At 50.4% G+C, this 25,618-nt stretch overlaps 1 protein-coding gene across 5 annotated transcripts in view; it reads right to left on the bottom strand.

Moving 5' to 3' along the window:
- Nucleotides 1-25,618, bottom strand: part of Frmd5 (FERM domain containing 5) — a 250,220-nt gene that overhangs the window by 23,590 nt on the left and 201,012 nt on the right. For all 5 annotated transcript variants that reach the window (XM_060371877.1, XM_060371879.1, XM_060371878.1 and 2 more), the window contains 6 exons: nucleotides 18,574-18,678; nucleotides 15,121-15,163; nucleotides 14,601-14,679; nucleotides 5,353-5,450; nucleotides 3,275-3,398; nucleotides 153-240 (listed from right to left, as the gene is read on the bottom strand). In XM_060371877.1, the coding sequence (XP_060227860.1) occupies nucleotides 153-240; nucleotides 3,275-3,398; nucleotides 5,353-5,450; nucleotides 14,601-14,679; nucleotides 15,121-15,163; nucleotides 18,574-18,678 (537 nt within the window). The remainder of the gene's footprint in view (nucleotides 1-152; nucleotides 241-3,274; nucleotides 3,399-5,352; nucleotides 5,451-14,600; nucleotides 14,680-15,120; nucleotides 15,164-18,573; nucleotides 18,679-25,618) is intronic.

Below are 25,618 nucleotides of genomic sequence, written 5' to 3'. Positions count from 1 at the left end.
TTCACGGGACTCCTGCGTTGATTTCCGCCGAATTACCCACAGCTGCCACAGCAGGGCTTGGCTTCTGCCTCTGATCCTGACAGCGATGTGGCAGCGCTGAATCCAGAGGGGCTCCCAGACCCCGAGGTCCCTCCCCACGGGAGGAGGCTTACCTTACACGGGTGAGGGTCCACGCCGTAGGTCTCTAATGTCTGTGCCTTTCGTAAGAAATTCAGCTCGGACGTTGCTGGTGTTTGACCGCTGGAATGAGAAGGAGATGGTCTCAGGGCTCCCGTCCCAGCGGCTCCCCAGGGGTACGTTCCCTGTTAAGACGTGAGCAGCTGGGCGGACCCTGCTCTCAGCTGGAGCCACTGCAGCACCTGGGAAGCTCAGTGTGAACGGGGGAGAGGGTGTGGGGTCATTTATTCCACACAGCTGAATCGAGGAGGCAGGTCTAGCTGACCTTGCTGGGAGCAGGCTCCATAGGAGAGCCATCTGTGAGGGGAGAAAGCAACAATGGGGCATTTTCTGCACACACACACACACACACACACACACACACAGTCAACCTTTTCACTTGAGGAAGGCTTTGTCAGCTCTCTGGGCCCCGCTTTGGCTGGGAGAAGGCTTTGCCACTCAGAGACTCCAGTCTGAGGTTAAAACTCAGAGTGAGGGCCGGAGAGATGGCTCAGTGGTCAGGAGCACTGGCTGCTTCACCAGAGGACCTGGGTTTGATCCCTAGGACCCACATGGCAGCTCACAACCTCTCTTAACTCCAGCCCCAGGGGACCTAATGCCTTCCTCTGGCCTCAGAGTGCTCTGCACGCGCACCACACACAGACACACATTCAGGAGAAACATCCATACGTACAAATAAAACTTTGGGGATGGAACCCGGGGTGTCAGGCTTGGCAGCAAGTGCTGCCATGTAAACCATCTCACTGGCCAGATGTTATGAGAAAAAAAAAAAAAGTATTTTTGAGACAGGGTCTCACAATGTCCTTGGCTGGCCTGGAACTCCCTACAAATAGGCTGGTCTTGACCCTGCCATCTGCCTGCCTCTCCCTCCCAAGTGCTGCAATTAAAGGTTATCCGACATCACTTCTGGAAGTCAGAGGTAATGTTTTTTGTGGCATTTTACAATATTCAGGAGACAGGGGAAAACACATCTGTAGGCTGGCTACTGGCTACAGCTTTCTTGTCTGTGAGCTGATCTGGACCGGCCTCCAAAGGACTCAGTATACCCTGTTGGTACCACTCAACCCTGCCTATTGGTGAAGCGAGCACAGGAATGTAGGGCTCCCGGGAGAAGCCGAAGGAGATGCTGCCATGCTGTGTGCAGAGGCCTCTCCTCCTGCCTGCCTCTGGGACTGTGTACATGAAGCCACCACGGAGTCAGCGGTGGCACTGGCTCTGGGCTCTCCGGACACGCAGAGCCATGGAAAAGCAGACTGTGAAGGCGTCAGCTCTGCTGGCTGGCGGGCAGGAACAAACACTGCCCGTTTCTAAATTTACCATTTGCCTAAAGTCCTACGGCAGAGAAGGAAGCAAGCCCACCCAAGCGAGAAGCAGGCCAGGCTCCCCCGGGTGTGCCCCTGAAGAGGCTGCTGTCCCTCGGCGCTGGAACATGCCAGCCTTTGTGCCACTTCTGGAAAGTAGATCAAGGAACAAGCACACAGCCTGAGCCCACGGGAGCTGTCGGAGTCGCAGAAGGGAAGAAAACTCGGGCTTTGCACACAAGGAAAACGAGGCAGGGTTCATGTCCGCAGGTTCCAGGGTGAAGGTGAGCCCCCACACCTACCAACAAACCTGAGATGCGAGGTTTGGAAAATGCCTGTGTGGCAGCCACATGCCAGCAGCTGCCTGCTAGGAGTGGCTTCATTCCATGCTGGAATCTGTTAGCGTCTGGAGTTGACTCAGATCTCCAGGGTCCTCCCATCAGGCGTTATTTCTTGAGGAATGCCCTGCCTTGAACTAACTTTTTGCAGAAATGTCCCTGCTACCTGCTGGGCAGCCAGCAGGCATCCTTGACGGGAACCCACAAGTAGGTCTGTGTCATACCCATCTTTACCACAAGGGGTCACCATCTCCCTAACAGTGACCAGGCCGAGCCTGGGCGCTGCACTGAGGAGGCTGGAGAAACCCAAGATTGCAACTTTGATAGGAGCCTGTCGGTTCACCCCAGACACTGACCTTTTGCTTGCAAATGCTAAGGAGGCTTTCGGTTATGTTCCTTCACAAAACCTGTGAGGGAAGGTGAAGGTTTTGGGACAAAGTCATGGTGTGGCAGGCTCAGTTTAGGTTCAGCGTTGGCCTTTCCTCACAACAGAAAATGCACGGATCTGGGCGCAGATTAAGAATTTGTAACAAATATCTCCCCATTCTTATCCACTACCCTATCTCCAGTTTTCCCACAGACACACGGAATTTGTTCGCTTTATTTCCTCCTGGAATACTCTTCCATGAATGATTCAGGTTGGGTCTACAGTTTGTGGCTTTCATCTTACTTTGCTTCTTTTGAAAGTGTCTTAAAAAGGGAGCAAAATGCACAGGGAAGCCCATGGTTTTGTCTAATTAATATGCGCCAAATAAAGAAAAATAAACACAATTCTTATTTTAAGTGTAGTTTAAATTTAATCTATGTTTTCTATGTTGCTTAATACAGTTTTTCTTATTATTGCTTAATTGTCCTAATGAAGAAAAGAAAATGGCAACCTGGCTTCTGTTAGTTTTTAGCATTCCCGGGCACATACCTTTGCTTCAGAGAGTTTACCCATCTGGGAAACCTGTGTTCTAGTGTGATACGTGTGTACAATCCAGACACTCTACCGTTGAACTTCAAAAAAAAAAAAAAAAATCTACAGAAAAGCCTATTTCATGTGGGTGAAAGGCTGATATTCATATCATGGCTCTGCATAATCTGGGTAGACTAAGCCAGGCTGAGAAAGACAAGGCTCTGTGGCTATCAGCCACGGCATCCCTGGCACAGGAGTCTCGCTCGGGCATGCTGGGCGACGAACCAGGCCCGACCCTGCTTAGCTTCAAGCTGAGACAGGATCGGGCACCTTCAGAATGGTGTGGACTGCCACGTCACATTTAATCCTGAGCCTAAACTGGCCGTGGTGGAGAGTTTGGCCCTGCCGGGGGAGGCTGTTCTGTCACTGGATCCCTGAAAACAGGACATCCCACCAGCGCTGGGAGCATTACTCTGCGTGAGCAAGTAGCCTCTGAGAGCACAGGGCACCGCCCAGAGCTGTGTGCTCAGTGGCCAGGGCCTCAAGAGAGTGTCACCCACCTGAGTTCGGTCTTGTGAATCTCGGCAATTTTCTTTTCCAGCTTTTCTGAGTGTTTCGGGAAAAACTGGAACTTGGAGCTGTAGCCTTCGGGGTGCTTTCCCGGGTCATAATCCCCAATCTCCGCTTTTCAAGGGCAGGAGAGAGAAAACAACAAGGTAAACGCACAGCTCAGGGGCCAAGGCGAGAGGCAGTCCCTGAGATTGGCCGCGCCCGCAGGGGAGGGATGCAGGCCTTCCTTGTCCTGTTGTACACTCCTGGCTGAGAGATGGTATGGCTGACCCTAGCTCTGAGGCCACAGGTAGATGAGTAATACGAGAGCAGCAGAAGCCGGTAGCGTGGTTCCCCAGGAAGGCTTGGGAGCCATGCTCTGCACGGCGACAGCAAACAACGAGCTTGGCCAGGAAAACAGAACTCCTGTGCCTCAGTTAGATAGCCAAACGCCATGCTGCAGATGTCAGCAGGAACAAGAGAAGCTGCTCTGAGCCCCAAGCCTCAGTCCACGTGGAAGCAGATAAGTACATCCAGGGTTCACGGTGGGCTCACCGGGTAGGTGCCTGGACCCAGTGGCCAAGGGCAGGAGCACCGGATTCTAAGGTGGCTTTCGCAGAGTCACGCCCAGGAAGGTCACCTCCAAGGCTGTGAGACCTGTCCTGTCCTACCAGCCGCCCTGAAGGGTAGCTCAGAAAAGGAACGAGGGGCTTCCAGCAGCTTCCTGGCTGTCCCCCTTCCTTCTCTTGGACAGCAGCACACACGTCAGCTGAGGCAGAGCGAACGCTTGGAGGAAAACATGGCCCCTGTCACAGCTCTGCTCTGGCCTGTGCTCTCTACTGCAATTATGGCATCTTCCAAGTTATCCAGGGCCGAGCGCGGTAATGGCAGATGTCTGTACCCCCAAGTACTGGGGAGGCTGAGGCGGGAGGATGGCTTGAGCCCGAAAATTCAAGACCAGCCCAAAAACACAGTGAGACTATATTTCAAGAATAAACAAAAATAAAACAAACAAACTAAAAAAAAACCCAAACCAAACCAAACCAAAAAACCAGCTAAACTCCAAATTCCTTGGAAATTTCTGTGGTTTAACAAAAGAGATTGCTTTCCTTGAAGTATGAGTGACCTTGAACCTTGAGGTCATTTACTTTGATTTTATTTGAAAAGCTTCAAAGGGGAAAATAGTGATGTTGGCTACCAAATACTTTTTGAAAAAAAAAATTGATATAATTATCAGGGTGGACCCGAGGAAAAGACTTCATTAAAAGAAAAGTTCAATACTTTTCAATACCACCAGAGCAGGCCCAGCTTCCTCTTTCAAAAAGAAAGGGGGACTTTCTGGAGGCCTCTGGATGCAGGGAACCTGCCACACTTCCCATGCGGCTGGTCTCAGGGCCAGGGCCCCACGGGCTCACTTCCTCTCTCCTACACCTCAGCGCTGACCTCTCTCCTGCCAGCAAGCTCTTTGCAGGTCCTCCTCAAGCTACTTCTGAGTGTCCCCTGATTCACAATCAAGGGTTCATGTTTTTAATGGAAACTTCAGCCATTTCTGCCTGGAGGACGAAGGAAGCTCTGAGGAACAGCACTTGAGTGTCCTCAGCTTTCACGAGAGAAGGGCATGACAGTCCCCACATTTTCACAACACATTCCCACGGCCAGTGTGGGAATCAGCAGCAGGCCGCTCAACTCTTCCTCATCCCCCTTAAGAAACGGCTTCTCACTTGAGAAGACTTGTGACACTGAGCACTCTCAGCTGGGACGGCTGCAAGACTGGCAGCAGAATCCCATCATGCCTCACGCCTCAGAGAGTTGGGTGAGAGGGTGCGAACAATGGAATCTGAGCGCTCCCCAACATCATAGGGACATGAGCCTGATACAGGACAAGGCCGCAAAGGTCAAAATGACCGCAGGGGGCTAGCTGTGAGCTGTGGGTGCAGGGGGCCTCTAGGCTCTTTGGCTCTAGATGACCCCGGCAAAATCCTTTAACTTGGGACTCTGCTTCAAGTTACGAGTCGTCATCTGTGGCAAATGGAGTAATGTAATCAGGACTTAGCATGAAAAGCAAATTCATCCCGTCCAAAGTCATTACCTTGAAGGATATAGGCCGCTAATAAGGCGGCGTCTGACGTTTTACAGAGGAGACGGCCATGGTAGAGATCCCTTTTGATCTGCAGGAAGACCAAGTACCTGCAGAGAAAACAAAGCATGAACTAGAGAGGATTGCTTTCAAGACATAAATATGCAATATGAGCCTATCAAAGTCCGTGTCAGGGCATTTTCCTTACATTTCCATTTTTTTTTCATACCATAGAACGAACGCATTTTCCATTTCCTTGCAGGCTCTCAGGTACTTCGCTCTGAACTATTAATTGTTTAAGAATTGGATCAAAACAACCTGTCAGTTTCTGCTATAACTAAACACTGACATATCACTTCCGGGTAGAAGCAGGCCCCCTCTCCCTCTAAGGCCCTGCCTGCTCCAAAGCGCTGGGATCTGGAGGGAACCAGCCCTTGTCATGACACAACCAAGAAAAACTGTGCCATCAGCGACGGGGGAACTGGGCCTGCCTTGGCCTCTAGAGAGGAATGGTGAAGGAAGAGGTCAAGAGAAGAGGTCAGCCCGAGCTTGTCAGTAGACTCTGACCCCCTGCAGATTATCGGCAGAGGTCAATCGGATCCCTCCAAATCCAAACAAAAAGTGAGAAATGTGTGTGTGTGGCTGGAGGGATGACTTGCTAGCTAACAGCATCTACTGCTCACGCAGAGGACCTGAGTTCACTTCCCGTCATCCATGTTGGCTGGCTCACGGCCCATTGGCAATGCCAGCTCCAGGGTATCTGACATCTTGACACACTCTTCTAGATACTGCATGTACCTGAACATACCTGTGCTGTGCTATGTATGCACACACGCAGGTGTGCGCACGGACACACACCCATACCCACACACGCACTTTAAAATGAAGCAATTAATTACAAAACGTGAGCAGCGGCCCTCATGTGGGAGCGTAAGAGCAGGAGCCTGTGAGGTGATGGTGCCGGGCAGTCCTTGCGCTGGGTAACTTGTCTGCTAGGACAACTCACACCTGCTGTCTCACTTCATCCTCACGCAGCACCCTGACGCGTGCTTTTGCTACCTCGGCTTCCTCTGGGTGAAGCTGAGGCGTAGGTGGTTTTCTGACAGACACATGACTAAATGGCAGGGGTCAGCTACACACTTATGACGTCAGGACTCCTGACTCTAATGCTGTAGCTGCTCTGCAGTCAGTCCCTCAGGCCGTTGGCTGGCCCCGACGCTTTCTGCGTCACACGGATGCCCTCAGATGAGTAAGTCCCAGGCCCCTCATGGCAGAAGCTACCAGCTAACCCAGCCCTGGGCTCTCCACCCACCCACGTACTGAGATGGCTCGTTACATAAAGCTTGATGGACTTTGTTAGATAGCCACACAAGACCATAGCAACCGGGGGGGGGGGGGCATGCTGGCAGTGTTGACATGATTTGGAGCCCGCACCTTTTCCCAAGCTCCTCATGTGCCTTGAACAGAGGAGGCAGAGCCTGAAGAAATGCTAACCCATCCCTTTGACCAACTCAATACATGGTGCCTTCCTCAAGCCAAAGGGAAGGGAAGGGTTTCTGCCTGGGGGGTTTGTAACAGCCCTTCCTCTCCTTTACCAAACCCATTTGGCCCTGACGTATGTCAAGAAAAACTGGCATCAAGCAGAGTGAATAATTAAGATGGAGCTATCAGCTCCAGCCTGTCTGCACTCTGCTTCCCACAGTGAAATGCCACACGGTATGTGGGAGAGGCGAGCGAGGCGGGAGAGCGAGCACTTCCCTGCCTCTCGCTGTTCCAACTCCCACCTTCCCCACGTTTTGGCAGGACGTGGATAGAACCTTTGCCCCCAACCGTTGCTCATTTCCTGGGCTCAGATTCATTCTCCACTCCTTTCTTGACGCTCTGCTCATCTCTGACTGAAATGTGAGACAGGACGTCCTGGGCTAAAGGAGATGTTTCAAACAGTACCCATAAATCAGCATGGTGATTCTCTGTGTCACTGACCAAGGCACCCCTCCACGCCCCCAGCCTGGGGAAGCATGTCAGAGGTGCTTCTGTGGTTTGAGAAAGCTGCTCTGGAGTTTCTGACCCCCGGCTGTAGGGCAGGTAGCAGGCTTCCTCACACAGAGGCCTGCTGCTTTCTAAGGCATTGCTATGGGTAGGCCCAGGGCAGATGTGGCAGTGACCTGGAATTCACGCAGCTCTGGGGCCAGGAGTCCTTTGGACTTGGGAGGGTAGGACAGCTTTAGGGGGTTCAAGGGCAAGGCTACACAAACTCTCAAGCAATGCCAGGGCAAACGGAGGGAAGGAGGGAAAAGTATACCCTCAAGAAAATGAGTCATTAGAGAGGAGGAGGAAGCCAGGTGGTGGTGGCACACGCCTTTAATCCCAGCACTTGGGAGGCAGAGGCAGGCGGGTCTCTGTGAGTTCGAGGCCAGCCTGGTCTACAAAGTAAGTCCAGGACAGCCCAGGATACACAGAGAAACCCTGTCTCGAAAAACCAAACCAATCAACCAACCAACCAAAACCCCACATGAACAAACAAAATATGGATATATAAATCTCTCTACCTCATACACTTATATTTATGTATGTATACATGTGTATATGCATATATATCTATACCTCATATATATGTATATATGTACATGGCTCAGTGGTTAAGAATGCTTGTGCTCTTTCACAGAACCTGAGTTCAGTTCCCAGAAGGGTGATTTGACTGAAACTCCAGCTCCAGAGTTCTGGTCTCCGTGGGCACACATACACTAAGTAAAAAAAAAAAAAAAAAAATATTCTACTTTTAATTATTTATGTGTGCTAAGGTCAGAGGACGGCTTGTGTGAGCTGATTCTGTCCTTCCACCATGGGATGCCGGGGCTGAACTCAGACCCACAGGCTTGTCAGCAAGTGCCTTTCCCTGCTGAAGCCCAGCGCTGGCCACCGCCTTGTTTTGAGGCAGGCTCTGTCTTACTTCTGCTGCTGTACTCTTTGGGTAAGCTTCCAGCTAGTCCCCCCGGCCCCCATCTCATGAGAGGAGTCCTGAGCCTGGGATTTCAGAAGCCAGCGGGATGGAGTTCAGGGTACCAGGCTTGCTCAGCAGGGCATGCCCATGGGGCATCTCACTGGCTGCTTTGTTTGTTGTTGTTTTGTTTTCAAGGCTTTGATTATCTCTCTCTCTGTCCTTCCTAAGGCAACTACTTCACAGGTACTACGGAAAATACTCCAGAGCAGGGAACACAGTCCCTCCTCTCTCACATGTAAAGGAAGGGGAGGCAGAGGACAACATGAAACAAAACGCTAGCAACCTTCGTTTCTGAGCGCACACGCGTCACACACACTACCACTGCACACGGGCTTCCTCGGTCAAGCCTCAGGGAACTCCATGAGCAGCTGCAACTTCTGCCCCATTTTTCATACACGAGGGAGCTGTTTGCCCTGTCTCACAACTAAAACAAACAAACAAACAAACAAAAAACCACCCTGAGATTTGAATCCAGGTCTTCCTGATTTCTTAGCCAGGGGTCAGCAGGTAGGGACCGCTGCTGTGCTTTCTGATGGAATCGGAATTTACTGGAACGCCGCCTTGCTCAGTCATTCATGCACCGTCTATGGCTGCTTCCAAAAGGCACCGACAGAGCCGAGTAGTTGTGACAGAAACCATATGGTTCCAAGAGCCCGGAACACTCACTTTCTGTCCCTTTCCAGAAAGGTTTGGCAATCCATGCTAGCCTAATGGAGGCACAAGTAATGCTAATTGAAAGAATAGATGTCGGGGGACCCCACAAGTTGATGCGCGCGCTCATTCGTTCTGTTGAACTCTTGAACACCTGCTGTGTGCCCGGCCCTCTGCGTCCGGGAAGGTGCAGCTGTGTTCACTGCTTCCTTCTGGCACTTAGGCTCTCACAGAGTCCATCCACCTGCAGGACCTGGTGAAAGCAAAATCTGGTGCCTAAACTCTCCATTTCCTTGGCCCCATCACCAGTTTAGATAATCTGTTTTGTTATATTTTAAAATAACAAATCTATATAGAAACAAAATCTCTTTGTTTTTAAAAATTTTTTTAAATTATCATCATTTATTACAATTTATTCAATTTGTATCCCGGCTGTGGCCCCCTCCCTCATCTTCTCCCAATCCCACCCTCCTTCCCTCACACCCCACCTCTAGTCGACTGATAAGGGAGGTCCTCCTCCCCTTTCGTCTAACCCTGGCCTATCAGGTCTCATCAGGACTGGTTGCATTATCCTCTGTGGCCTGGTAAGGCTGCTCTCCGCAGGGGGAGGTGATCAGATAGCCAGCCACTGAGTTCATGCCAGAGACAGTCCCTGCTCCCCTTACTAGGGAACCTACTTGGAGACTGAGTCTCTGCGCTACATCTGAGCCAGGGTTTTAGGTCCTCTCCATGCTTTGTCCTTGGATGGGGTATCATTTTCTGCAGGGTCCCCAGGGCTCAGTTTTTATGGCTCTGTTGTTCTCCTTTTGGAGCTCCTGTCCCCTCCAGGTCTTTCTATCTCCTCCTTCTTTCCTAAGATTCCCTGCACTCTGCCCAAAGTTTGGTTATGAGAAAGACCATGAAAGACCTGTATGAAAAAAAAATGTTATTTTTTTTTAAATGACAAAGGAAATTAATCAGGATATGGAAACTAAATGTGTCCGGTGGGAAAGACCCAATGGATAAAGCGACAACAGGTTTTCACGCTCCAGCTCATGCCTCCTTAGCCTGGCTCTACAGGAACGGGGGAGATGGCAGTGAAATTTAGGAGGGAGACTGCCAGGAAAAGAAGAAAAAGAAAAACCTGACACGCTGACAGCTAAATTAGTTTGGCAGCAAGGTGGGATGATGAGATGAGGGGCTCAGAGCCAGGAACGAACTATGAGTACTGAGTGAGGCTGGGGCAGGTACCCAGGCTCTTCAGATCAGTAGGGACGTGAATGGGAAACCTGGAGCTAACGGCTTTACAGAATGCTCAGGGGAGGGACGGAAACCGCAGATCAGGCGCCCTATGGCTCCAACCGCCTACAAGGCGAGGCAAGTGCGCTCTGGGGAAAGAAGGCTGGCCAGGAAAAGAGCGAGGGGAAGCTGTCTGAGATGGCTGGTGAGGTTGCCCGCAGGCGCCAGAGCGGGCACGCTTGCTGCTGTCCTTGGAGGATGCTGACTTAGGGAAAGTCCTGGCTAGGATCGCAGTGCCGTGCGGACATGGGCCGGGTGATCAGTGGGGCAGGGAACACACTGAGTTCGTTCCACGCAAGCTTCCCTGGGGGCTGGAAGTGTATTCAGAAGTGTTAAGACCCCTTCCCTGGGCGTGGTGACACAAGGCTGTAGTCTCTGTAAGGGAGGGGCAGTGAGGAGAACTGTGAGTTCAAGGCCAGCTCAGGCTACGTAGTGACACTCTCAAGAAAACAAAAACAAAACAACAACAACACAAACCTAAGCCCAAGCTGGGTCCTGCCTGGATTTATGATCCACAGAACCCGTGATAATAAATGTTTATTTTATTTATCTGTTTAGCTGCTTGGTTTTGTGAGCTGGGGGTCTTTATTGATCATATCCATCTACATTACCTCCCTCCAACATCCCCCAGGACCCCAGTCCAAGACAGTCTTACACAGCCTGACCGGCCTCAAATTTTCACTTTTGTTTTAAATTTAAAAAGTTTTTCTGTGTATAGGTATTTCGCCTGTATGTGTGCCTTTGCATCAGATGCGGGCCTGATGCCAAAGGAGGCTAGACAGGACTTCAGACCTCCTGGATCTAGAGTTATAGTTGTCACGAGCCACTATGTGGATGCTGGTAAAGGAACCTGGGTCCTCTGGAAGAGCCAGTGCCCTCCACCTCCTGCCCACCTTTTGGTTTTTCAAGACAGTGTTTCTCTGAGTAGCCCTGGCTGTCTTAGAATTCACTCTGTAAACCAGGCTGGCCCTGAACTCAGAGATCCACCTGCCTCTGCCCCTGCCTTTGAGTGCTGAGGTTAAAAGCATGTACCACCACTGCCTGGCCAGCTACTATCTTAACCACTGAGCTATCTCTCCAGGACCTGACTTTTTAGATATTTATTTTACAGAGCCACCCAATGTGGGTGTTGGGAACCTAATGAAGGTCTTGGCAAAAGCAGGGTGTGTTTTTAACCTCTGTACCTTGTCTCCAGCCCTGGCCTCCTTTGTGTGTGTGTGTGTCTGTGTAGCCAAGATGACCCCTGATCTTTCTGCCTCCATCTTCTAATGCCTGGGATACAAGAATGAACTACTACACCTGGCATGAAATTGGTTTTTTGGTTTTTTTTTTTTTGGACAAAGACTAAGAATGATGATGATGACAGGGGTTGAAGAGATGGCTCAATGCTTACAAATACATGCTACATAGTAATGAAAACTGGCACTCAGATCCAAACACCCGTATTATAAACTTGCAACTTTAGCATTGAAAGATCTAGTGACCTCTTCTGTCCTCTGCATGGGAGTAGGCATGTACCTACATACATATTTGTGTATATACTCACGTATACACACACGAACACACACGAAACACACACACACAAACACACACCAATGAAAACAAGCAAAAAAGCAGCTAGTAAACCGGCTAATCCTCCAAGCAGTTTGCAGAAGCAGCAGTTACTATCCTCATTCTGTGAACTGTCCAAAGGTCAGCAAAGTTGAATAATGGATGGCTAAGCCCTGCAGAAAATAACACAAGTTGGGCTTGAGCTACTAGGACTCTAATGGCTTCTTGGGGGGGGAGGGGTGGTCAGTATGTGAAGATGATACAGTTACATCTGATTTTAAAAAGTTGGACCACGAGTTCCTAAAAGCCAAGAACACCGTTAGAAAACCCCAAGTCTGAGGGCAGTCACCAAACTGTTAGACCGAGCCCTTTCAGCCTCTCTATGGGGCCAGTGATGCCGGTGGTGGGGGGGACATTAACAAAAAGCGTTAAGTCTGGTCTGCCCTGGACAGGAGCGGGCAGGCTCTACTCTCACACTCTCAGCAGAGGGAAGGGGGCTCAGGTCCTTCGAAGGCCTAGTGCTTTGACAAAATTCCTCTCCTCTCTGCTCAAGTTGGTAAAAACAGTGGCCCTCTCTCCGGGGACGGGTCTGAAGCCACAGGCTGCTCACTGGGATGGTGGGAGTCACTTCAGTCCCATGAGGATGAGGAGAACCCACAGCTCTCCCCTTGCTGTCCTCTGAGGTTTAGAGTTTGGGGGTGCATGTGCGGGAAGAAGCCTTCCTGCTCCAGAAGGTTCTTCTCAAGCCACACTGGGGTCCTTGTGAGGCCGTTGCCCTTCCCGACCTCTTCCTTAATTTCCTGCGTTACTTCCTGCATTCTCTGCACTACCTCCTGTCTCTCATCCTTTCTCTCCCCTTTCCCTCATTTCCCTTCTGAGAGAGCTCTCTGTCCCTTTCATCTGATATAAGGACAGCAGCATTCTCTTCCACTGTAAGAAGAATTCTACATTCCCTCTTCTTTCCTTTCTTTGGCATTCTGAAAAGTAGTTCAGGATCCAGAACACATCTTAAGGCTTTATGGGACAAGCTGTCTATGACAGAAGTCACCTCTTTTCTGACTTTGCCTTCTCCAAGGCAGTGGGAAGGGATTAGAGCTGTCAGGGCCGTTTCCTCTTCAATGTTCGCACTGGCTGCAAGTGAACATCAGGAGTTTCCTGATGACAAGATAAGGAATCTCAGGGACACAGAGTTTAATGAAGTTTTGGTTTCTTTAAAAACTATGTTTTTGTTTTAATCCCAACTATAGGATTTTAGTTTGGGCTTTAGTTTGTCCACAGTTGATAATTGCCTCCTGTGGGGTGTGGTCTTTGCCAGCTGGTAATGGCCTGCCCCATGCAGCACAGAGAGGGGCGTGGTCTTAGACTCTGAGGGATATAAATAGGAGAGCCCAGAAAGAGAAGTGCTGGCGCGTTGCCTGTGGCAGTTTAGAGAGGCCAGAGACAGTGGTTTGGAGGAGAGAAACGTTTCATTGCAGTGGCTGCTGTGTTTGCCGTTGACGGACATTGGCATGGCTCCAAAAGAACCCACTGACCTTAAACAGCCAGGAAAGTAAAGGGGTCTGCGGCCCCTCTCCCCACTAACCTTCTCTCTCTTTCCTAGGGTTAAAGGGTTGGTGAAAGGGAGGAGAGGCATAAAGAATTTAAAAACAAGTGCAACAACAGGACTTCTGAATCTCTGAGGTAAGGTTCAGCATGAATCTGGCTTAGATGTAGAAGGCCCTGAGAAGCTGGGCCAACCCTATTCACCGACCCTCTTGCAGGGTGGCTGTGAGTTAGGGGCTTTTTCTCTTTCTCCAGTGGAAGAGACAGCGTTCATAGCATGCCTGCTCCAGAACATGGTTCCCACAATGAAGAAATCTTCATGTGTGAAGGCTAAAGTGATGTTTTCAGTTTAAATTGCTGTGCTTAAGAGATCTATTAAACAAAAATGCCTCTAACCTGTAAGCCCCGCTTGTCCGAAGACAGAGAACTTCCTGAATGCTGGGGGCTGTTGTGATGTAAGATAACAAGTCCAGCGTTTTTTACTTCTGTAAACAAGATTGGTTGCCCCAACTGCACAGGCTATGCTTGATCACACCTAGATGAAAGGTACGTAGGCAGGAAGTGTGTCAGGACGGATTCTTGCCCCCACTGGATGAGGGCAGGAAGTACATAGCCTCGTGGGCTTTGTTTTTATAAGCATTCGACTAAATAACATAATTTGCAGCCATTCTCTGGGAATCCTGGGTATGGAACTGGTTAGTTTCTATCGTCCTGGCCGGTGTTTAATAAAGCTTGCTTCAAATTTTGCTCAAAAGCTGTGGTAGTAGTCTCCTCTCCCAGCGAGATTAACACATTCACTGCTCAAAGCGCCCACTAGGGTCCACTGGTTTGGATTTATACTCTCCGTGTCTTTCACTCTGCCCTTTTATGTCACACCCTGGTGTTTCCCAAGTCCTTTGGGCCACTGGAGACCCTTTCCAAGCCTAAAATCTAGCCGCGGCACCAAAGCAGTCTCTAAAACCATCAACAGAGCCATAGTACGGGCAAGAGAAAAACTGCCTTTGAACAATTAGTTACTCCGGATCCCTCGTAGGGTGAGCAATTAGAGACTCAAGAGAGTGGGAAGTTCCCGCTGCGCCACCTCCAGAGGTGGGGAGCAGGGGAAGTGGGAGGCAGTAACACACAGAAACAGGCTCTATCTAGAAAGCTTTCCTCCAAAGAGAGGAAATCCAAGGAGTCTCCCCGCAACCTCCCCCCCACCAGCACCAGGTCTGGAAACAGTGTGCCCCAACCTCACCTGGTTATTTCTTCTTTCAGGGCAGCAGGGTCTGCCGGATAGAACTTCACCCGGAAGCACATGGTGAATGGCGGCTGGGCTGCAGAGGAAGAGGCGTCTGTTAGAGGAGAGGCTCTCTCAAGGCGACGGCTGGGCTCCCCTACTTTTGGCACGCACAGGTCCCAAAACCATACAGGAAAAAAAAATCCCTCTGTGGGGCTAGACAGAAGGCTCAGCATCAGGAGTACTGGCTGAGGACCCAGGTTCAATTCCCAGCACCCACACAGGTGTTTGCAACCGTCTGTTACGTTACTCCAGGTCCAGGGGACCTGATGTCCTCTTCTGGTCTCTACAGGCACACACAGGGTGCACAGACTCTCTCTCTCACACACACACACAAAATAACTTAAAGGCCTTTTGTGTGTAAAGCCACACACACTGGAACAGTAGAAAATTCCATCTGTAGACCACGCCTTACAATCCTTGGGGGTTTCCTCCCAATCTCCCAGGGGTAAAGCTTAGCCAATCAACGAATACTCACATCTCAGTTGCTTCACCACCGACTTTGTGAACTCCAACCAATGCTGAAACAGCACAAGACAAGACAACCCTCGTGAGAAGCGGTGACGCCCGCAACCTGTTTTTTTTTTTTTTAATCCAGCTGAAACAGCGAATGCAATCTGCCTGGAGGAAAGCAGCCCCGGGGCTTACAGAGTAGAGGTTTGGGGAGGGAGGTGGTGTTCCGAAAAAAGTACCTGTGACGGACCAGCTGTGAAGGGGGAAATCGTCCCGGCTTCAGGTGCCATTCCCAGGCTTCCTGGAGATACCTCCCAAAGCAGGGTGCCAAAGCTTGGAGCCCTGTTCCTGGCAGGCCCACCAGCATGAATAACTCGGCACGAATGTATGGCAGGGAGCTGCTGGGCTAAATGTTTGGTGTGCGCTGTGTTAAATACCAACTTCTTCTGGCAAAGGAGTTGGGTGGAGGGTGTTGGTGGCAATTCTAAGAAGTACTGACAGGAAGAGATTTCAAAATGGAGAGGAGGGAGGGATGGCTGGCATCTATTTCCATTTCTGTCTGAGTAACATAGGTAGCCAATGCTTGTGTTACTCAGGATTTCCTGGCACACGAGGATGTTTAAAGTCTTAGTTCCTTGGGATAATTATCTGTAACCAACGTGCAGGATACTATCCTGTCCCTCATGGATTTTTACAGTGAGAATATAGTAATACATTTTTCATTTACCCCCATGGCACTTAAGTCTGAGGAAAGGCAGTGATGAGACCATTCTAATCTCTTTTTCTCAAAGATTTTTAGTGTGTGTGTGTGTGTGTATGATGTGATATAAGTGCTTGTGCCCATGGAAGCCAGAAGAGGGAGTCAGAAACCTGAAAGCTAGAGCTGATGGCAGTTGTAAGCTGTCCAGTGTGGGTGCTGAGAACTGAGCTCGGGTCCTCTGGCAGAGCAGAAGATTCTGTTAGCAGCTAGCTGAGCCATCTCTCCAGCTCCAGATCACTGTAGATCAGCTTCTCAAATCTCTGTGCGTACTTGGTAAAACTCAGTACCGATGCTGTTGCCAACTGGTAGACAGCTAAAACTGCTATTATTTGGGGTTCAATTGCTTGGAAGTAGCTTAAAGATGCTAGCATGTTCCCTGAGGACAGGAACTGACGTGTTGAGCAGGCAGTTAGTTACCAGGGCCTAGCATGTTGGCAACGTGAGATGGGCAAAGGGATGGGTTCCACAGTGCCCTCTTTCCTGGCCACTTCCGCTCAGTGTACTGTCTTGGCAGAGACCTTCTTTGGTAGGAAAGCAGCCAAGGCCGTGCAGACAGCATCCTGGCCTCTCCCAGTTCCCAGACCCTGGGCTGGGCTTGGGTCATGTAGCTAATGGAGCCATGAAGAACCGTTTCTGCCAGCTCCCCGTGCGTAATCTGGGCTGACATTCTGCTCTCTTGCCTCCTCTGATCTGAGCTCCCACGAGGTTGGCAACTTATTACAGCCACTCAGCGTGGTTAAGGGCCCTTCTCACATCACACGGCCCACCGCAGCTCTGCTTCGAGGGGAAGCAGAGGCAAGGGGTACAATGGCACAGGAGCAACTGGAGCTGCAGCCTTGTCTGGGCAGGCGCAGGAGGCGTGTCTGCTTCAAAGCATGCTAGGACCGCCTAGTAAGGAGAGCACAGGGAGTGAGGGAGAGGTAATGAACAGAACACCCCCTAGACTGACAGCTAAGGGAAAGAAAAGACAGAAACGATAAGAAATGACCGAGACGTGGTTAGCAGAGGGCACAGGAGCTCAGTTACGAAGAGGCTCCTCCCCTTGGCGGCAGCAAGAGACAGCTTTCGTCTGGACTGTGGAGAGTGCTCAGGAGAGGACTGAAGCTGGAGAGCCTCAGGAAGAGCTGTCACAGCGTGTCTGAGGGATTGTAGAGATCCCGTGGAGAAATCCTGAGGTTGTCCCAACGATATGGTGGCGACATCTGTAGAGTCCCAGAATTCATAGCATTCTGATCACATGAGGCAGGACCAGGAAAAGAGGTGGGATTCAGAGGGAAACAGGTAGGAGTGGAACAATCTTCACGTGTTGAGGCTTGAAGCGGGGGTGGGAGCAGAGGCTTAGGCTCAGTTGGAAACAGCAAGGCACAGCATCCCCACTTCCCAGGGATGCCGGACAGCACATCCTCACAGTTAGCAAGGGATGACGGATCAAAGCTACAGAGATGCAGGTATCTTTGGGCTGGGAAGACGAAGGTGGGCATCAAGGCACCACACCTCATTACCCCACTCCTTCAGCAAACGCTTGCTGAGCATCAGCTGCATTCCTGCCCTGCACCGGCTCCATGGGAGACACTGATGGGTGGGAGGCAGTCTGCGTGTCCTCCCTCGGTGCTTAAACTTTTGTGGGAACAAAGGCTGTCAGAGCACAGCATAAGAAATGCTACGATGGGTCAGGTCGGTGTTAGAGGACGTAGGGGGCCAGAGGGGAATGTGGACAGGGCCAGGCATGACTTCCTGGAGAAAGTGAAAGTCCAGAAAAGTCCTTACGTCTGAAAAGGAGGTAGTTTGGGGGCTGGAGAGATGGCTCAGTGGTTAAAGGTGCTTGTTGCTCTCTAGAGGACTCCAGCTCAGTGTCCAGCGTTCCTGTCAGGAAGCTCACACCTGCCTGTAACTCCAACTCCAGGGGATCTAACATGCTCTTCTGGCTACCAAGTGTCCACAGACACCTGGCACACACAAACACACACACAAATAAAACAAAAATACATCTTCAAACAAACAAACAAACAAACAAACAAACAAACCAGAAAGTAAGAAGAGGCAGCCAGGAGGAGGAAAGGGAGGCACATGCTCCAGGCGGGGGAACTGAGAGACTGCAGGTCTGAAAAGGGAGACAGATCTGAAAAGTCATAATATCTGGCTAGACCACAGAAGAGCAGGGGCAGGTTGGGGAGGTAATGCTGGAGATGATTCAGGGGCCCGAGGGAAACAGACTTGTTCCTATCTGAGAGACCAGTCTTGGTCAAGGCCCTGTCTGCAGCTGTCTTTATTACACAGAGCAATGAAAAACTGTAGGCTTTGCAAGGCGCTTGAGGGCTCATGTCAGCTCGCCTCTCCCTGTCTGCCTAAACCAGACTGGCATTGCCCAGTAAGGCTCTACCTAACCAGGACAAGACTGCCTGTTTACTAGAAACTCCACGACCAGACTCCACGACCTCAACACTGGCCTAACAGCTCTGCCTCTCTCGGGCGCCCGTGGCAAGCGGCGTAAGCTCTCGAGGCTGCCTTTTGGGCATCTGTGAAATGTCAGGTTCCCTCAGCTGAACTCTGGAACAGGCGACATTCAGGCTGAGTGCTATGACTTGGAGAGATGACACCAACCATAGAGTCTGGCTGGTCCCACACTCCCGAGGCTAACCCCTGGGAAGAGTTCCATGCAAACGAAGACTCTGCCTCTGACTAACCTGTGCTCCATCTGAGCTTTGGAGTGTGGCTTACCCGCTGCTTATCTGGGTCCACGAAACGAATCCCGAAGTAGTCTTTCTCAAGTAGGTTCAGGTGGTGGCAGAGGAGGTCAAACAGGTACTGGCCTTTGGCATCTCTCTGCAAGGAAAACAAGCTCCGCTGAGAAATATGTATACTTCAGGGCAATGTGTGTGTGTGTTAAGTGTGGCATAAGGTCTGTGCGTGTGTGTGTACGTATGTATGTGCAACTCTTGTAGGGTAAATTGTGCGTATACATGTGTGCATGCGTGTTTATGTGTGGGCATGCACACATGGGGGCTAGAGGTCAATGTTGACTATTTTCTTTTTAAAAATGGGAACTTTTATTTGCTTGGTTCAACTGTCATCTCCGAAGGCTTACTGCCTCTATTTGCTGATCTAGTCCTGGTCCTGGAAGCTTCTAGCCTCCATACAATCTAACCTAGGCCTAGAGTGTTTTCAGCCTCTGAGACTTACTGCTGAATAAGCTCACCCTTTCTTGTTCTTACTGGGCTGGCTGGTTTAACTCAGCTGTTCTGGCTCAAACTCCTCTCCCAGCTGACTTATTCAATCTGGCTTTTCTCTCGGCCCCTGAATTGCTCTGCTTGGCCTCCGACTAACTCAGCAGAACTCAGAAAGGTTTGAGGTACACAAACTTTGTTCCTAGTTACTTGCTTTAGGCTCCAACCCCATACAGGAAGCTAGAGGAAGCTTATTTCTATAATTAGTCAATACTCTGTATGACTGCTAGTCTCATGAGTTCTCCCTGAATCTAAAGCTCACCGGCTTGGCTGGACTGGCTGGGCAGCAAGCATGTCCAGCGCTGCCATGCCTGGCTTTTGACTTTGTTTCTTTTCATAAGGATGGTTTGTGAACTGCGGGTGGATATGATGGTAGTGCCTGACCATAACTGTCCTCCAGCATGACGTTCCACACGGTCAGTTGAATGTGCAGAGGTCGGAGGACAGCTACCAGGAGTCAGTTCTGAGGCAGTGAGCGCCTGGGAGAAACTCAACATCCCAACAGAGAGGTATCAGAGTTCTTGAGTTCACCCACTGTTCTTCGTCCCCAATGCCAGCTCTGTAAGTCAGAGCACGCCTGTCTTGCAGCTGGACTACTCTGCCCGAGCCTCGTAGTACATCCATTTCCACTCCTGTCCTGCTTAGTCCTCCTCCACACAGTAGCCAGAGTGATCCCCACCTAGTCATAATGTCTTCTGTTTGCTGAGTAAGTATAAGGTGTTCACACGTGCAAAATGATATGCTATAAAGCTAGTCTCCATATAGATAGGCTCTGTATACCATGTTGAGTGTGCAAAGGTCAGAGGACAACCACATGAGCCCAGGGATTGAACCCTGGATCATCAATCAGGCTTGGTTGCAGGCACCCTTATATCTGTTGAGCCATCTTGCTAGCCCTTAAAATACACTTACATACACTTCCCCCTAGTATTCAATGTGCAAGGCTTCAGAAGGGCTCTTCCCCTGAGCCTCACTCTGAACTCCACAATTTTCTACTCTGTTTCTTGCTTTGTTTTTTGTTTTGTCTTCTACTGGAGCTGTTTTGCAAATCCTTCTATAGCAGTGCACATAGCAGTGTCTCAGAGTTTTAGCCCACTGTATACAGTCTGATGAACCTAATGATTTTTACCCAGGTCCACGTTAATGCAAACTGTTTGCAATCTATTACAAGCGATGTGGCAGTGGTCTTTAATTACACTCTTCACTTCTGCTTAACACAATCAGTGTCCTTCCATGCTCTTGGAGTCAAGTCTTAACTCTGCTCAGGGCATGTAAGGTCTTACTTAGCCTAGCTCTTGCCCTCTCTCTGAACTTACCCCCAGTCATTCTCTATCCTCCACTCTGCAACAGCCTTTCTGCTCCCCAACAGGCCGAGGCTCTTTTCCTTCTGTGTCCGCATGCCTGCCTGGGACACAATCCCCGTGGCTCTTCTCGCCCTGCTATTCTGAGAGGCCTCTGCAAAGGCCCTTCCTCTGCAAAGGCCCTTCCCCTCCAGAATGGCCAGCCTCCCCAACTCTGCGTCTCATTCCTGTTTGTGTCCCTCATGACGCCTGCGGCACTCTGTTACCTTGCTGACTTCCCCCCCTTGTTTCTCCTCGCCTGCTCTTCTTGAGGAGCCTTCCCCAGAACTTAGCACAAGGTCTTCTACAAGAACAGGACTTCACAGGACCTGTTCAGTAAGCTACTCAATAGAGAGAAGGTAGGTTGGCTGAAAGGTTCCATAAAACAGAACTCAGACCTTTTACTTCCCAAGCCTGCCTGGGTATATCCCAAGTGAGCCAGGAGGACAATGACTTCAGGGTAACTGTCAGAGCATCCAGAGCCCTGCAGAGCTCTGTCTTTGCTACTGTCCCAAGCTGTCTCTGCAGCTCGGCTCATATGACCTTTGGTAAGTTTATGTGTCCCTTTGTAGCCAACTGATAGCATCCTATAAGAGCCAACGACATGGTGAAATGGTAATCACAGAACACCCTGGCCCTACTCCAACAACGGGTACCTTATTAAGACTTTCATGAAAGGCTCATTCTTCACCTCCTCTTTTCTGCTGGCTTACCCTATACTATGGAAGATCTAGGACAGGATGCTGAGTCTTTCAGCAAATATCTTAAGGAGTTTATTCTGGCAGAGGCTGAAGGATGAACGCAGTACAGCTTAATTAAAGGAGGAAGCAATGTGAAGGTGCCTCTCCTTCCTATTTCACTGGCCGACACTCCCTCTTGGAACACATTCTTGAAGCAGCAGCCCCAATCCTACACATTTTGCTCTCCCAAAAGAAACAGGACAGAGACCAGGAGTCATCCTGGGACTTTTGGCTGGTGGATCAGAAGCCAGGTCTTTCAGAGGACACCAGCGACAGTGACTGTCTCTTGGAATAGGGTCTGTCCATTCCTTCCTTAGGGTCCTCTGGGAGAGGAGGACCCTATGATAGCGCTTCCTTTAGAGCAGCTGGAATGGAAGAGAGAAAGACACTGGCAGGGGTGCTGTTTTATTCTCTACAAATGTTATTCACACATGCTAGTCACCGCCTTGTGAGCAGCTGGCTTGAGTCTTAATGGCTGAAGAAGCTAATTTCCAATCGCACAGAAGCCTGGGCTGGGGAAAAGTGTAAGACAAAACGCTGTGTCACTGTTTATCCTGGAGAAACAATTGTGCTGATGGTGATTACTGTTTAGTTGCTAAATCAGAGCTCTACGCCTAAGCCTGTTTATCTGCAGGACAGGAGGCTGAGGCAGAGCACTGCAGCCTTTACCAGAATAAACTCAGAGGGTATTCTCTTTCCAAAGACATTATTGGGTGAAAGTAACTTACTAAGGTTTCATCTAAAAGAGCAACATTGTATCTTATGAACCATAACAGTACACTTGTATGAAAATAACAGTGTATGTAGGCAAAGGCATTTATTCTCTCTGTGGTAAACAGAACGGTTCATGCAAGCATTTATGTTTTTGTTCCTTGGTACCCCTGATTCTGGGTCTCTATTTCGACTGTTATTTAGCAAGGGGGACAGAGGCAGCAAGTGGAAAGCAAGTTTGGGCCAGTGACCCAGAACACTTAAGGTTAATTACATTTTCTGCCTCCTAAAACACAACTGTGGGCAGGAGAGCACTTCATTTCAATCCATCCCGGAGTCAGGCATGGTGCACCCCGGTGGGAGGCAGTGTGTTGAAAGCCCCTCATTACTCTCCGCCTTTGCCATCCTGTCGCACTGGTAGGTACAGAGATTTGAAGCCCAAACTGAACGAAGTTTCATGAGGATGAAGAGCCGTGACTTTCAACATTCTGGGCCTTACAGAGTTAAAATGGGAACCTCTCTGGGACCTTAAAGAAGGGGTAAGATGGAGGGGAAAAGGCAGGGATAAGATGGAGGTGTTAATAGAACGAGGGCTTTGTGATTCCCAAGTACCAGAGTTCGGGCATGGGAAAATGCCACACAAAGACTAGAGGGCTTCACAGAAAAGGCAAGAGCCGAACAAGTTGTAGCAGGGAAGGGTCAGGCACCAGGGACAGGGCAGCTCTTCAGCTGCTATTCCAGCTTAAATTTACGATTTCTACAGGCCAAGGCTTCCGCAGTTTCCTTGTCGGTGTCAGGGCCTGTGCGTGTGGGGCTCAGGCACAGACACTGTGTTCACCTTCTCAGGGTCAGTGCTTATGTGAGGAAAGCAGAAGAGTGACAATTTCTGGGGTGAGCTTTCTGCCCTGTTGTACCACACTGTGCCCAGCCTGGCTTTCTGACGCAAAGACAGTCTGAGGCCACACATGCTGAGAGCAGGGACGTAGGTTTCCCAACCTCGGCACCTGCCACACTCTTGTGCGTTTTCCTTGAAGCAGGGGACTCTTAGGCTGGGCTCTGGACCCAGGAGCTCACTTTTTCTGCTCAGCTGAAAACCAACAAAATCTGTCCTGCAAGTTCTGAGGCTGCCGCTGGAACGGCAGGAAGCTCATGCCAGGGAGAGCCGGTGAAGGCCCTCTGCTGGCCACACCACCTCATGTGGCAGGAGGGCCAGAGTACCACCCTGCCAGGTGTCCCGTGGCTTCTCTCAGGACTCAGGAGTCAGGCAAGGAAAGATGGGGCACACTGTACCTGGATGGCAGGGCCACAGGCTGCCATGTTATCCCTGGCAGAGAGGAAAGTCTGGTGCGGAGGGAAATCAAGAGTTGAGGGGGAGAGGAGAGCCGTGCTCCTGAGACACTGTTCTCACCTCTCCTCACAATTCTGTATGAACACGCCAAGAACTGGGGTGATTTCACTGAGGCACACTGATCGTGTGGGTTCAAGCGCTAGGTCTGGGCCACCAGGTTGGTGGTCCTTGCTTAGGTCACTGACACACGTGGGTGCAGAGTGCGTGCATGCAGAGTGTGAAAACCCCGTTCAACTCGGTACACTTCTGCTATGGACCTGGTCTCTGGAGAACAGAGGCTGCAGGCACCACCGGAAGGGCCTGCCACTCACCAGCTCTGCCACAGCAGGGTGCCTGGTCCTGAACATTTGCAGAGGCTAGACTCAAACTCCCTACCCTGCCGCCTCCAACCCCGGGCGGGCGTGCGATCGACTTTTAACTTTTTTTTTTTTAAAGGGTGATAAAAATAGCTTTAACAACGTAGATATTTAAGCTATTTATCACTAGCTTATTTAATTGAAAACAAAACAACACAGCCGCAGGGTCATTGCTCAGAGCAAACAGAAAGAGCAATTAAAATGTGTTCAGCTCTAGAAGCTTCCTGTATAACAGGTCTAAGACAGTGAGCACTGTCACATGGAGTTCCCACCCCGGGAAGAGTTCTAGGCGTTTCACTGTGCCAGATGGAGCCAGTGCAAGGCGCAAGGGTTGCCTCTTGGTCTAATAATACCTCCTGATGTGAACTGGGGGATGGGGCAGGAAGACTCGGCCTTCAGTGCTCCGCGCACACCCAGGGCCCAGGCTTCACAGTGGCAGGGAGAGAGGTGGAGAAGCCCGGCTGGCCCCCTCACTGGGTCCGGGATGCAGGGTGAGCATAAGACTCGGCATGGTCACTGGCACATCCATGTCATCCCAATTACCCAGAAGGCCCACACACCCGCGCCCCGGGTCAGGTAGATGTGAAGATGTCTGCCGCTGCCGGCTGCCAACTGATCATCATGTTATTTCGAGGCCGTGAAGTGGTTGGAAACCGCCGGGAACAACAGTCAGGTGTTGGGTTCGGAGGGCTTCCCTGAGCAAGTGACCTCAAAGGTAGGGTTTTTGATGCTTGTAAGAAGTGATCTGGGGAGAGTGAATGCCTCTTCGGTCTCGTGACACTCACTGTCCTGCTGCTGCCCTATGTTGTTTGTGTCCGCCTTTCTTTGAGAGACACGAAGTCTGGTGTCTAGTGAGCCCACACCGGTCACAGCCTGGGACCTTGTTCATGATCTTCAGGAAGTACTCTTTGATGAATTGCTAAGTGGAGTGGGCCAGGCTAATTGGCGAGAGCTAAACATAGTGGATGAGCCGGGTCCTCCTGGGCCTTCCACTCTATCACCGGGTGAAATGAGTGCAGGAAAACGCAGGGACGGGGAAAGCCAGGATTAGGCTGTTTGGGGAGAGGCTGTCCCTGTTCAACTCCAGGTCTGATTTAACCCTACAAATGAACAGTGTCTTAGTCACTGTACCGCCACTGTGAAGAGACACCATGACCAAGGCAACTCTTGTAAAAGAAAGCATTTAATTGGGGCTGGCTTACGGTTTTGGAGGGCTTGTCCACGATTACCACAGGAGGAAGAAGACAGGCACAGTGCTAGAGCAGTAGCTGAGAGCTTTACATCCTGGTCCGCAGGCAGCAGGCAGGGAGAGGGTGCATCTGGCATGGGATTTTGAAACCTCAAAGCCCATCTCCAGTGACACACAGGCCACACCTCCTAGACCTTCCCAAACAGTTCTATTAACTGGGGAGGAAACATTCAAGTATATGAGCTTATGGGAGCCATTCTCATTCAAACCACACACAGGACTTGTCTCATGGCTATAAACCTTTGTTTAATTGGCTTTAACTCTATGGGATACACTTGGTGGAAGAGGGTGGGTGGGGGGGGCGTCTATAAGACAGGTGGTCCAGCCTAAATGCCACTGAGTTCCTCAAAAGATGCCTGGAACGCAAGCCAAGCTTCGAAATACTGCTTATGCTACCAGCACGCAGCCCCAGGCAAGGAGAACAGTTCTGCTTTCAGGGAGACTTCTAACTGTGCCCTTGCCACTAAGAAGGAATTAAAAGCTCAATATTGGAAACCGCTAATCGCTACATTTGCTTAAGTATATTGATATAAACCTTATAGCCATGCCCTCTCCCGAAGAACAGCAAAAAGCACTTCTGTGCTCCTAGGCTCATGCGCACTGGCATTAGGACGTTTGAAACTCCAGCAAGCAGCCAATGTCCTTCAATGGGCAAGTTGCACATGTTATCTGGGGCCCTCGCCTTTGTCTGATGTTTGGCCCAATGTTCTCAAGCACATTCCCGATATCTGGCCAAGGTACACAGAATCTTAGAGTGCCGTACCATCTCAGACCAACAGGCGACGAATGGTAACC

The sequence above is a fragment of the Meriones unguiculatus genome, chromosome 18 (genome assembly GCF_030254825.1).
Source record: "Meriones unguiculatus strain TT.TT164.6M chromosome 18, Bangor_MerUng_6.1, whole genome shotgun sequence".
Lineage (NCBI taxonomy): Eukaryota > Metazoa > Chordata > Mammalia > Rodentia > Muridae > Meriones > Meriones unguiculatus.
Note: the sequence above shows the minus strand (reverse complement) of the source record. Positions and strands in the feature narration are given on the sequence as shown.